General features: G+C 51.4%; 1 protein-coding gene across 2 annotated transcripts in view; it reads right to left on the reverse strand.

Moving 5' to 3' along the window:
- Window positions 1-13,149, reverse strand: part of Dscaml1 (DS cell adhesion molecule like 1) — a 324,403-nt gene that overhangs the window by 86,763 nt on the left and 224,491 nt on the right. Inside the window, exon 4 of one of the 2 annotated variants that reach the window (XM_075966084.1) lies at window positions 4,195-4,341. The exons of the other annotated variant lie outside the window; for it this stretch is intronic. Coding sequence (XP_075822199.1) covers window positions 4,195-4,341 — 147 coding nt within the window. The remainder of the gene's footprint in view (window positions 1-4,194; window positions 4,342-13,149) is intronic. 2 annotated transcript variants of the gene reach the window in all.

Consider the following 13,149-nt stretch of genomic DNA (forward strand, 5'->3'; position numbering starts at 1 on the left):
GCCTGTTGAAGCTTCCGTTTCTCAGGTGTGTGTGGGGGCGGGGGAGGGGCACTCAGGAAGGAAGGTGTTCCAGTGAGCTGGCTTTTCTGTATAAACTCCACACTGAGGACTTTATAGACTCGCGCTGCATTGTGACTTCAGAGAACTCAGAGAGAGGGATGAGGTTGCTGAGACCAGAGAAGTGTGGGGAGCAGCCCGGAACCACATGGCAGAGCACAACCCTGAAGGCAGGTTGTTCTTATCCTTGCTCAGTAGATGGGGCCCTAGATGGAATCATCCAACATACTGAATTTTGTTTGAGTGAACAGGAGAGTCCCCCCCCCTGCACCTCCCTTCACCTGTAGGGCCATCTGCTCTTTGCTCTTGCCCCTTGGAGAGGGGTCAGGGCTGGAGTCTCTCTAGAAGCGGGACTTTCCAGAAGGCTGGCTTTGTCTCTGCTCATGGCTAGGACCGATTCTATGTGCTCTCTAGTCCACCCTGAGACTTTGGGTGAGTCTCATGACTTCTGCAATGGGTGTCCCCTCTGTACACAGTGGCCGTGACAATGGTGCCTCCGTATCTGATATTACTTTCCTAGGCAACGCATGGCAGGATGCCTGCTACAGTGCCTCATCTCCCTGTGTCTACAGGGGGTGCAGATGCATCCGGTGATTGCCATTTGATGCTCATCCTTCCTCTGTGACAGACTTGCTGTCTTCGCCCCTCCTCCACCCCAGTGGGAATGGTTGATTGGTTGGGATCAACAGAACCAGTGCCAGAGAAGAATTACTCAATGTGACACTTAATTGATGCGAAATACACAAATTCCGTGGCGCAGGGCAGAATTTACAAGCGGCGGGGCTGCCGGGGTGGTGGAGGGGGGGCGGGGTAGGGGGGAGAGAATTAATCACTGAGGCCCAGGCGTGAAATTAAATTCCGGGGGGTGGTCGGGGAAAGAAGCCTTTTTCATTACCGGGGAGCAGAGGAGTAAAGGGCTGTGGTGTGTACACGTCACATCCCAGGAGGACTGGGTGCTACCAGCATGGGCATGGGATTGGGAAAAGACAGACAGCCCTGCCTGAGGTTGTGGGGGTCCCAGGTCAGGCTGCTGGGATGTCCTGTGATGTCTGGACTAAGTCTGGAACCAGGGTAAATGCTGTGTGTCCATGACTGTCCTGCATGTCCTGGGGAACGGGAAGCTGGTTTCACATCCTGTCTGGTCCTCAGGCCTCACAGTGAGGCCTATACTAAGTTGTCTGGGATGCTGGTGTTCCATTGAGTGCTTGGGGGAGGGAACTCTCTAGAGAGCCCTACGTCATGTGGGGCAGATGTTATTGGGGAGGATTTAGGAAAGACTTAGACTCTTTCTGTAACTGCCCTTGTCTTGGAATGTGATAGGAATGGGGTGAGACAGTGCAGGAACAGCAAGGTAAGGACGCAGATCTCCCTGCTAAGCTGCAGCTTCTGGAGACTTCCCTGGCATCAGGTACCACTAACCTCCGCATGCTGTAGCCTGCGACCTCCTTATGACCTCCCAGCTAATTGTATTTGCCATTCTTGGTTCTCAGACCAGTGAGTGGAGGTTGGAGATGTGATTGGATGCTTGGTGGCACAGCTTACAAGGAGCCTCTTGCCTTTGGAGGTGGGGAACCCTTTTAGGAGGAGCTTATCGGCCCTGGCCTTAGAGGCAGGGAGTAGGTGCTTCCCTGGGATGGGCAGGGCTTAGGAAGTGCATGGGGGCAGGGAGCTGGTGAGCCTAGAGGTTGGAGCTCTCCCGATGTCATTCCCGGCTTCCCTCTCATCTCACTTGCTGTTCTGCAGAGACAAGCAGCTTGCAGACAAGCTCCCTTGTCACACCTGATCCCATCAGGGCCCCGCGTCCCTGCACGGCCTTCCTTCCTCTCCTCACTTCCCTTTGCCTTTGTGTTTCTCTGGTCTGGGTCCAGGTCTCCTCTCTTGGTCACCATTCCCTCTGTGCCCAGGCTCCTCTCCCTAGTTGACCTCTCTGTTCCCTAAGGCAGGGTTTTATTTTTGAGTCCTTGGGGGTGTGGTATGTCTCTTACTGTTCTCCCACCATGCCTTTTACCCACCATGATGGTGTAGGATGAGAAAGAGAAAAGCTGGTATGGCCGCCAGCTTCCGGAATCTGTTCTTTTGAGGAAACCCTGCCTAATTCTCACAACTTACTCCCATAGCTGGTGGTTTAACCATCAGAGCAGAGAAGGGAGGACTTGGTGGAGGTGAGCAGAGCAGGCTAGCAAGAGAAGGTTTTGGGCCTCCCACCCCAGAAACTGCTTGAGAAGCATGCAAATGAGATGCAAAACACCATGCAAACAAGGCCCTGTAATTTGGAAGCAAACCACTCCAGTGCAGCACACTCTGAATTGGCTGCAGATTCAGAAGTCCTACCACACACGGTCTGTGCTCTGGCCCAGTGTCATCTGCTCACACAGAAGCACAGTTTCCATTGGTGCTCATAATGTCACAAATGTTTACTTGGTACCTATTGTGTGCCACACACAGAACCAGACATCAGAGATGCGAGGGTCAAAGTGGGGAGCCTGGTTCTTGCCTCCTGATTCCGGTCCTCTTTTTCTTGTTTTCAGCTATTCTGGGTAGATGAGATGGGTCCTGGGGAGTCACCTGTTGATGAGGGATGACCTCTGCAAGTCACAGATGACAGAAACAGACAGAGAGCTCTAGTCCTTCCCTAGAGCCTGGAGTGGGGCATTACCTTGTGGTTTTAGTCCCTCCAAGGTTAAGTTGTATCAGTTCATCCTCTCTCTAAAAGCCATTCCACCACCTCCTCAAGGCGAGGATGCTTTAACTGTAGGTCAAAAACCCTCAGGAGGTTGTGATAGCCATTCTGTGGGTTGTAACCAGTGCTGAGAAAAATCAAAATAGCATGGGCTACAATAGAAAACACTGGGTACGGAGAATTTAGAGTTGGGAGTGTGCTTGCCTAGCCTGCATGAGGTCCTGGGCTTGACCCCCAATACGGCAGAGATCTGGACTGGTGGCACATTTATCCCAGTGCTCAGGAGGTGGAGGCAGGTGGATCAGAAGTTCAACAACATTCTCAGGCCAGTGTGAAGACTTAGAGTTCATAAGACTCAGTCTCAGAAAACAAAAAGGCAAACCAAACCAAACCCAAGGAATAACAAAACCTACATGGCAGAAAGTTTCAGAAACTTTGTGGTGACACATGCTTGTGATCCTAGGACTTGAGAAGCTGAGGAAAGAGGATCACTGAATGCTTCAGGTCAGCCCATCTCTAAAATAACCTACACCCCACCCCAAAGGAGGTATCAGAGCCTGTGGTGACCGTATGGGGAAAATCCCAGAATGCATTGTACAGGAGATGGAAGAACATCTGTCTATGAATGGACGTAAAATATTTGGAGCCTTATACCTTCGCCCCTCTTTGCCAGAGGTGGTGTGTGGGTGTTCTGCTGACCCTCCCTGCCTCCAACAGAAAGGTTCTACAGCTAGAGGGACCAGAGTGTGAATTCTGACTGGGCATCCCACTGGCTCAATACCTCAGGCAGGCCACTGGACTCCTGGGGAAACACAGAGCATCCCACGTACCTCACAGGGCTGTGGATGCTGACTAGGTAGCTCAGGGAGCGCTACCTGATACTCAGGGTGCAGCACACACTCTTCATCTCTCCTCAGACACCACGACCACCCCAGAACAAGAACCTCCTAGAAACATTTATCATTTATATTCTACCTGCTCTCCAATGCTGTGAGGTGGCCTCCAACAAAGTGTACACACACAACAACAATAAAACAACCAAACAACAAAAACTCCAGAATCTTTGGAAATTCTTAGAGACACCAGGAAATGAAAAACCCTCCTGAGTACTACAGATCTAAAATACTACAGATTTAAACAATGAGTTTCCTGACAATGGCAAAAAGAGCAAGTGGTGGCGGTGGCAGAGGGAGTGGAGAGGATAACGAGGTGTGCTTGAGAACCATCAGACACATGGAAACGTTTCAATCTTTCAAGAGAGCCAGGTGTGGCCTGACAGTGGCTCCTGGACCCAAGATGCCTCTAGAAAAGCTCTCACATCAAGGCTACTTGACCCAAGCTGGATGAAGGCTTGCCGAGTGGTACCTATGTCCACGATCGTTGCTCTCTTTCTCAAAGCAGATACAGAAGGCGTCCCGTATCCATGGAGGGTTGGTGTACCTCAGCAAGCAGCCTACCTGTCACAGAGAGCCGAGCCCCGTTGCTCTGACGAGTCTCCCCACTGTATTTGTGCTTAGTAATGCAGCGGTAGGTGGAGAGAGCATCTTCCTTCTGCACGTCTGAGATGTAGAGCCCACCGTGTGAGGTGATGAAAAACCTGTTTTCTGGAGACACAACCAGATAGAGCCCGTTACTTCTCTGACTGAGGCAGCTCTGATTGGCAGGTGGTCTGCCTGGAGCTATCTTGAGCCAAGACAGTAGGGGAAAACCAGGGATGAAGTGGTGTGACCTCACGTGTGTGTCACCGCCAGTAGGCAAGTCTTTTAGCCACACACAGCACAAGGACAAGTAGAGAGGACAATACTTTTTCCCTGTGGTCACTATGTAGCCCAGGCTGGTCTCAAGCTCAGGACTTTCCCTCCTCTGTTCTGAAGGACTGGATTGTAGTAGATGTCACCACACCGGATAAGGAATTAGGCTTTAGCATCAGACTGCATGAAATCGGTGTCTCCATTGTTTTTTTTCTACTTGTTAACTGTGCCGTCTTGGGCATCACTTAACCCTCTGAGTCTTAGATGTGCAGGTACTTTGGCATATGTTGGCTGTATCAAAGGGCAGCCTGCAGAAAGTGCTCACACAGTGTGGAGGGGTCCTCTCATTGTCTACCCTTGGTAGGAGTCTGCAAAATGTACTCACTCGTTGCCCAGTGACTGCTAAAATTGCTAGTCTCTGCTTTTGTGGAAGAAGCAAATGTGCAGTGACGTCATCGGCCAGGGCTGCAATCAGTCACTGCACCAGAACTTGGGGTTCTGACTCCTAACCTTCCGTCTACATCAAGCCAAACGAAGCCCTTGGAATTGCTGGCATCTGTCTTAGGGGAGGAAGCAAACATGTAGTGAAGTGATTGGCCTGGACCACAGTCAGTCGCCCGGCGGGGATTTGGGGGTTCTGACTCAGCCTTCCTTCCAAGCCAAACACAGGCTTAAATTCTTTCTGTACTGGGGCAGTGGGAAGGGAGACCCAGTCATCATGGCAGCTGTGAGCAGCGATGGGCCAAGCTCTGTGTTTACTGCCTGTGCCACTGTCCTTGCCTCATTGTCACCCCTGGTTGGCAGGGAAGCAGAGTAAACTGGCCGTGGGACACTCACTTGGTCGCTGCTGTTGTACTTGTCTATAGCAGAGTCGTCATCTCTGTGCAGGTTCCTCCAGTGAACCTTGACTCTGAGCTAATGACAGCTGATTTAAGGGGAGAGGTGGCCTTGGGTTGAGGAGTGGCTGGTGGCAACAGAGGACTCTGCTCACTGAGAACAGAAGAGAACAGACAGCCTGGGGCCACATTTGGGCTCTGCTATTAGCCTTAGGTGACGGTGCTTATCCAGGAGGGATGGGGTCAGGGTAGGGGAGTGATGTGAAACCAGAGGATGGGCCTATCAGCATGGCAGGCTCTAGGACAAACCCTACACCCTACAGTCTGGATCTTACAGAGGTCTGCAGCCCTTTCCCTGGGACAGACTCCCAATCCCTCCCCCACCCCAACAGTAAGAGCTCAAGTTCTGAGTTACCCTATAAGGAATGTTCTGCGATGCTTCCTGTTTGCCCTAAGCACACACTTAGGGTATGCGTGTGTGTGTGTGTGTGTGTGTGTGTGTGTGTGTGTGTGTGTGTGTGTGAGAGAGAGAGAGAGAGAGAGAGAGAGACAGAGACAGAGAGACAGAGAGAGACAGAGAGAGAGAGAGAGACCAGAGGACAACCTTGGATACTGCCCCTCAGTTCACATTTTTTTTTGTTTGTTTTGTTTTTTGAGAAAGTGTCTCACCGTCCTGGGATTCACTATGTCGCCTAGGCTGGGTTGGTCGGTGAGCCCCAGGGATCTGCCTGTCTCCACCTCTCTGGAGCTGGGATTACTAGTAAGCACAGCTGCATCAGGCTCTTTGTTATATGGGTTCTGGGAAGTGAACTGGACAAGCGCCTTCCTGAATGAGCACCTCCCTGGTCCATAAATTCGGTTCTGAGCCTGAGGATAAAAACCAAAGGCCTTTCCTTCCCAGAGGCTGCAAAACTGCAGGATGACAGGTTTAATGTTCTTGACAGTATCTTTGAAAAGTTTCTCTGGGCTTCTTTTGAATAAATATTTATTGATTTGTGTGTGTGTGTGTGTGTGTGTGTGTGTGTGTGTGCACGCGCGCGCGCGCACGTGCGTGTGCATGCATGTGTGTGTGCAGATCAAAGGACACATTGTGGCAGTCAGTTCTCTCCTTTCAGCATGTGTGTTCTGGGGGCTGGGCTCCAGTTGCCAGGCTTGGCAGCAAGCACTCTTACTCATGTAACCATCGCACCAGCCCGTCATAGTTATTTCTCCAATATGGCTTTAAATAACTCCATCAAGCTGGGCTCTTCTGAATGAATTTTGGTCTAACTACAATCCTCCTAATTACTCCTCTCTTCCTTCCTCTGCCTCCCCATCCCGCTCTCCGCTCTCCTCTTCTCTCCAGTGCCCTGGGCCAGCACCAGGCAGCTTTTTTTGCCAAGTGTGAAGCCCTAAAAATCACATTCTGCTGATCCAGGTAAGAAAGAAAAACACTTCACGTAACACAGCACTAACTTTTTTGGTGAGACAGTATGACGCAGCAGGCAGCACTGGCAGCCAAAGCCTTGGTTTATCCTTGTGACCCAGCTGGTTACTTTCCTCTGTGACCCCTTGTGGACTTACTCCTGGGTCATCTAGGCCGTCCCATGGTCTAGCTGCCTCTTGCTGGAAGTTCTCCTGGCTGATCCCATGGATACCAGCAGCCCTCCTCATCTGGGTGCCAGGGAGAGAGGCACCATGGAGAAAGGAAAAAGGGAAGGGAAAGAAAGGGAAGGGAAGGGAAGGGAAGGGAAGGGAAGGGAAGGGAAGGGAAGGGAAGGGAAGGGAAGGGAAGGGAAGGGAAGGGAAGGGAAGAGAAAGGGCAGACTGAGTCCCCTACCCCCACCCTGTGTCAAGTGTAAAAGCCCTCTAGACATTTAGTGTGTGACTGAGATTGGGGTGTAGAGCGACTGTGGGGTGTCACTGTGGATCAGAGAATGGGGAGGAAACGGAGAGGGGGAAAGCCAGAAAAGTCATCAAAGCAGTATTAGCAGCCTATAGGTATACAAGTGACTGAGCCCTGGTCAGCCTGAATCCTGTGGTCCTGGCTGCCAGCATCCCAGGACCCACGTAGCCCTGTGCTACTGGGAGTTTGCACCCAGAGTGGAGGGTGGGTGGGGTGATGCTGCTGCTGCTGGTGGGGATCTGGGTTTCTATAGCAACCAGCAGCTGCTGCATCGGATGTTTCCCATCCTTCATTGTCCTCATTTTCCCCTCCCTCCCCCCCCGCGCATATTTAATTGCAGTAGCATGTTTTTTTTCTCTCCCTCTCTCTGTCTTTTTTTTTTTCTTTCTCAGACACAGTGTTTTGCTCCTACTGAAACAAAGGCAGGCCACAGTCCAGAGATGCGCAGTGTGAGAGGGAAGGAGAAATCAGGGGTATTATGTTAATCCCTTGGGGGGTGGGGCTCAGTCATGGTTTGCATGTTTGATGAGAATCAAAAGTGGGGGTTGGGAGGATCCCTTCTGGGGACAGGAAGCTGACGAAGTCTATGGAGGAGAGCCAGAGTCTTGAACAGTGTGCAGAGCCCAGGAAGACAGAGCTAGCTGTGGGCCTCAGGGAGGACAGGACTCAATAAATATGCTGGCTTCCAATGTTATTTGGTGGCCATGGTGACATAGGGGTGGTGGCTTGAGATAATTACATCTTTGACTCCTCCTCCTAAAAGCACAAGGTGTCCCTCTGCAGGAAAGTAGTGCCCCTGACCCATCTGGCCATTTGGGATGCATTAGGTAGCTGTAGGGATGGGTGGGGGCATTGAGCGATTGCTAGTTGGTACCTCTGTGAGAGATGCTGATGGCATCACACTGGTGGGGTCCTCGTTGCTGGGTGCCCGAGTGACTACTCTGAATGGCAGTAGCATCCCTATGGGTTTATGCTAGTGAGTCACCCACTCTTAGTCTAAAAGAGCAGGATAGGGAGTCACGCTTCATCCTGGATGCTGCCTTGTCATATGGCACCACGGCCACCATGCTCACGGACAGGGAATTGGTGACCGTGGTTAGCACACCCTTTCCTTCTTTTCTTATCACGATACATCATGTCCTGGCCCATTTTGTCATTCTCTTCTTTGGTGGCCTTGACAGAATTTCTAAAGTTAAATATTTATTGGACATCTGTTAGACACTAGGCAAGAAGAGAGCCATATATAGAGGTAGGTGTGCAGGTGCAGAGAATGCCCTGGAGAGATGTGGGCACGGCTAACAGATCCATCCCCACACAAGAATGGGCAAGGATTATGGGGAACCTGGGGAAGCTGAAATCTTGGAAAGACCTCTCTCTCAGAATTGGAGAACCAGCCCTGTCCACACCTCAACCTTGGCCACCCTGCCTGCAGAACTATAAAACCCGCAAGTCTCTGCTATACAAAGCCACATGGCCTGTGCACATGGCATCTCTAGGGCACTGGTGTGGTACTGGGTGTCCTCTCTTAAAGCTTCTGCTACTTATTCATCCAATCAAGGGAGTGTTTCCACCATGTTTGTCTGTTATTTTCTAGAAAGGGAACTTTCTAGAAACTTGTGGGTATGGTGGTGTGGCAATAGGCTTTTGGGAGGTGCTGGCCTTTGGGGCAGGGGAGTTCTTAGTCAGAAACAGCTGAAAGGACTCCGACCCCTGAGCATGGGCAAACCCACTCTCCTTCAGGAGACTGAGGAATGGACCGGTCATGGTCTCAGCAATGTTGAGGAGCAGGCTTCAAGGGTACATCTTACAAATGAGACAGGTGGGCCTGGCTTTTGACTGCTTCCTAGGATTCTGGAATCTTGCTGTTAGGTCTTGTGTCTGTGTGTGTGTGCTCGTGTGCATGCACGTGTTAGTATGAGTGCATGTAGGATGTCTGCCTGCCTGCCTGCCTGCCTGCCTGTCTGTCTGTCTGTCTGCCACTCTTGAGTCTGGGTGTCTCACTAAACCAGGAACTACCAATCTAGCTAGGCTGTCAGGCCATTAAACTCCAGGGATCTGTTTCTGTCTCCCAGGGCTGGGATTAAGGTACACATGCCATGCTTGGCTTTCTATGTGGGCACTCAGGATCTAAACTCCGGTCCTCATGCCTCTTTAGAACTAGGCCAGGGAGCAGGAGACTGAGAACACAAAGCCCCTCCTCCCTTGCGTAGGTGCTAAGTTTAGGTGACAGTGTCTCTCCTGTCTTCTCCCAGAAGGTCAGAGAGCTGTGCCACAGGGACTCCTGCAGCTGCAGAATTTACTGAGACTTGATTGACAGAGACTCCATGACAGCCAGAGGGCTTGACAGGAGAAGTCAGTATCTGGAGAGGTGGCCTCTTGTTCCTTGCCCTCTGGGAGGCACCAGGGACAGGGGAGGCTGAGGTTGGCTGAGGCTTTGGGGGAGGGAGTAAATTGTGCAGATTCTGCTGCAGCCTCCGCAGAAATAGGATAAGCTTTGCAGCTCCCAAGCCAGCCCCTGCTTCCACCTTTGCCTCCCCAACCTGTCCCCAACCCACACCCAGAGTGATGCTTTCAACCCAAGGTGGATCACCTGACGCGTTAGTGAGAATCTCTCAGCGGGACCTTGTTTTACCGAATGTGACAGCAGTGCTTGCCACAACATAGACACTCAGCAGAGACTTACAGGGTGAGTGAGCAATCTCTAATCACTGAGAAGGAAATGACAATGTCTGTATGCTTGCTGCACACTTCTCTCCTCCGGGAAGCCCTTCCAGGTTTCTGAGAGTGCCTGAATCTCTGCAACTCACTACTGCTTCTACCGAACCCACTGGACAGGGTTCGTTAGAGACAGGGTCTCAGTCTTAAACCCAGGGTGGCCTGGAACTCAGTATGTACCCCAGGCTTGACCCCACATTCGTAGGGATCCTTCTGCCTCAGCCTTCCAAATGCTGGGATCACACGTGTGAGCCACACTTTAAAGATTATTGTTCCAAGCATGTGAAAGTCAAGACTAAGCAATATGGAAGTTTGTCAAATATATGTAAATAAACAAACAAACAAATAATTCCCCACGATCTTGCCATTCCACTTGTAAAAGGGACAGGAAGTAGGGCTTAAGAGGTTTGTACACTGTATTCATAGTAGCATTGATCACAGCAGCCAAGAAGATTCACTGATACATGAGAGGATAAACCAACCGTGTGCTATACATACTTTGGAATATTATTCAGCCTTGAAAAGCAAGGCCATTCTGATTCTTTTTTTTTCCGGCATGGTTGAACTTTGAGGACATCATAATACAAGCAAGAAAAGGCATATCCTCAAAGACAAATATGCTGCACATCGATTCAGAGGAGGCTTTTGAAGAGACAGAAAGCAGACTGGTTAGTGCTGAGGCTTAGAGAGGGGGCAAAGGGCGTGCTGTTGTTAGTGCGCACGAGCTTCAGTTCTGTGAAGTATGACTGAGCTTAAATGCTGCAGAATAATGGTGGCATCCTTTTCCAGCGTGGCTGTACCTCCAAGGCTGGAACACGATGCTCAAGATAGGGGTCCCCACTCTAGGAGTGGGACAGCAGCCAAGGAGTCCTCAGCCCCACAGATGTGACAGGGGCACAGCTGAGGCCCTGGAGCTGGGCGCTGAGCTGTGGACCTGTAGCCAGGCAGCCGCTTGGGTATCCCTCAAGGGTGCTGTGCATCTTGGCTTGGCAAAGGATCCAGGTGGAGTCTGTGAGGTTTTTAGTTTGTGTCAAGCCCAGCAAGAAAGGCACCCTGAGGCAATGCATCCATGAGCTGGGGCTCCCAGATGCTGAAACCATGAGAATAAGTTCATTAGGCCCTTGGTCTGTGCCATCATGCCTTAGTGGGCTGAGGAGCCCTACGTCAACCTACCTCACCTGCACAGGTATTTCACTCCCAAGAGGCCCCTCTGGCACTGGCATTCAGGGGACGGACCAGCTCCATGATGGACATACCATGGCGTGGGTGAGGAAGAGGCACAGGTCCTAAATCAGATTCTAGAGGTTGAGTTTAGAAAGTGAGGACGGAGGATGGGTGGAGAACACAACACAACTCGAGTCCTCCCGTGGGTATGAGGGCTAGGAACACAGAGAAAATCAGAGAGGCAGGGGGAGAGAAAACAAAAACTCAAGGCGACAGAAACAGGGACCCTCCCTAGGGATGGCCTTTTAGCATAGGCAGGGCCTCATCTGCTTTCTCAAAGGCTCAGACCTTGCCCATCCCTGTACATTCTATCAAAGGGAAGTGAGGCAGAACAGACCCTGGACCAAAGTGGAGATGTCAGGAGAGGCCTCCTATCTCCCATCCAATTGAGCAGCCTTGGTGGATGGATGTACCCAAGGCAGTTAGAGACTGTGTGGTTGGGAGGGAGGACTTGGTACATGCAAATGTGGGCAAGGCATGCACAGTTGGAAACGGTAGCTGGAGCTCACACATTCTGACAGGAGAGAGTGTGAACAGTCTCCATGTGGAAGTGAGCAGGCCTGGATCCCTCTGTCTGGAACAGGGCATCCTGAGGACTAGTATAGACACCACGGTCTCATATTCATCTTAAGTGCAAGACCAGGCTGGGCATGCCAGGCCCCTAATGGGGGCTACAAAGCAGCATCAAGTATTCCTGGGCAGTGTGGTGATGTGGGCGTGTCGGGGGAGTAACTTCTTTAATTCCCCTGTACTGCTTCTATGCTAAGGGAGAAAGTGGCTGACTATGGAGGGATGCTGACATAGTCCCTAAAGGGTCTCATGAAGACTCAGTTTCTCCTACAAGGCTAGAGGGTCACATAGTTATCCAGTCCTGAGACAAGCCTAGCTCTGGGTTTGGCTGACCTTGCATTCAATGTATCACACTTTAAGTCAGCCGTCTGTCAGTGTGGTCAGCCATGGAGGTCTGGGGACTGAGGACACACAGCTGGAAAAGGTCCTTGTAACTAAGGCATGTCACCTATGGGAAGCACTTACGTGGAGACAGGCATGACAGAATTGAGCCCACTGGGGCGGGAGATGGGAAACCTGGCTTCTGGTTGACTGGGTGAGTTCAGCCAAGCTTCATTAACCTCGTGGACCTCAGTTTTCTTGCTGAGTGAAGGAAGACAACCAGTTGCTCTCGAATGCGTCTTCCAAGTCTCACGTTCCTAGGGATTTGATGGTCTGCCCTCCACTGTTTGAGCAAGGGTGGGGGGTCAACTCTTTGAACCCAATTTCTATTCAAGGGCTGCAGAAGGCAGGAGCCAATCTTTACATAGCCCCTGGCTTGGAGTCCTTCTCCACATAGATAGATAGAGCAGTCCAATGGTGGTGCTAGCATTACCCATAAACTCCTGGTTCCCTGTCAGAGGGACATGTCAGGGTCCACCTGCCCATCATCACTGCTTTTGGGTCTAATAGCAGATGATGTCCCTGAAGGACCCAGTATGTCAACAGCACGGTGAGCAGAGTCACAGGGCTGGGCCTCAAACCATGTTCCCCTTCCTAGCTGGAAGGTGTAGAGAGTTCTTGATCTTTCTGAATCCCATTCCCTGTTAGGAGTAAATGAACTAACGGACGTGCCTACCACAGCGGCTGAAAGACGACAGATGTCCAGTACATTAAGCAAATGATCTCTGGGGACTCTGGGACGTGGGAGTTCAGATCTAGACCTGGGTCTCAGCCTCCAAGTCCTCTACCAGGTGCCACTATCACCTCCTTCCAGCTTATAGGGTGGTCTTTTCAGTATATGGGGTGTGTGGGGACTTACTGGTGGCAGGGTTTGGGTGGAGGTGGGGCTGGATCTATTTCACTAGGATCCAGGCAGACTTCCACTTGGGTCACTGACTTCCAGAAGGGCTCAGCACTGTCCCTGCGGAAAGCTCCAGGCAGCTGGGGTCCCAGGGGCTGAAGGCCAGGTCTCAAGAGGGGCAGCCAAGACAGACCCTTGGAAGGGGCTGC

The sequence above is a fragment of the Microtus pennsylvanicus genome, chromosome 3 (genome assembly GCF_037038515.1).
Source record: "Microtus pennsylvanicus isolate mMicPen1 chromosome 3, mMicPen1.hap1, whole genome shotgun sequence".
In the NCBI taxonomy this organism is placed as follows: domain Eukaryota; kingdom Metazoa; phylum Chordata; class Mammalia; order Rodentia; family Cricetidae; genus Microtus; species Microtus pennsylvanicus.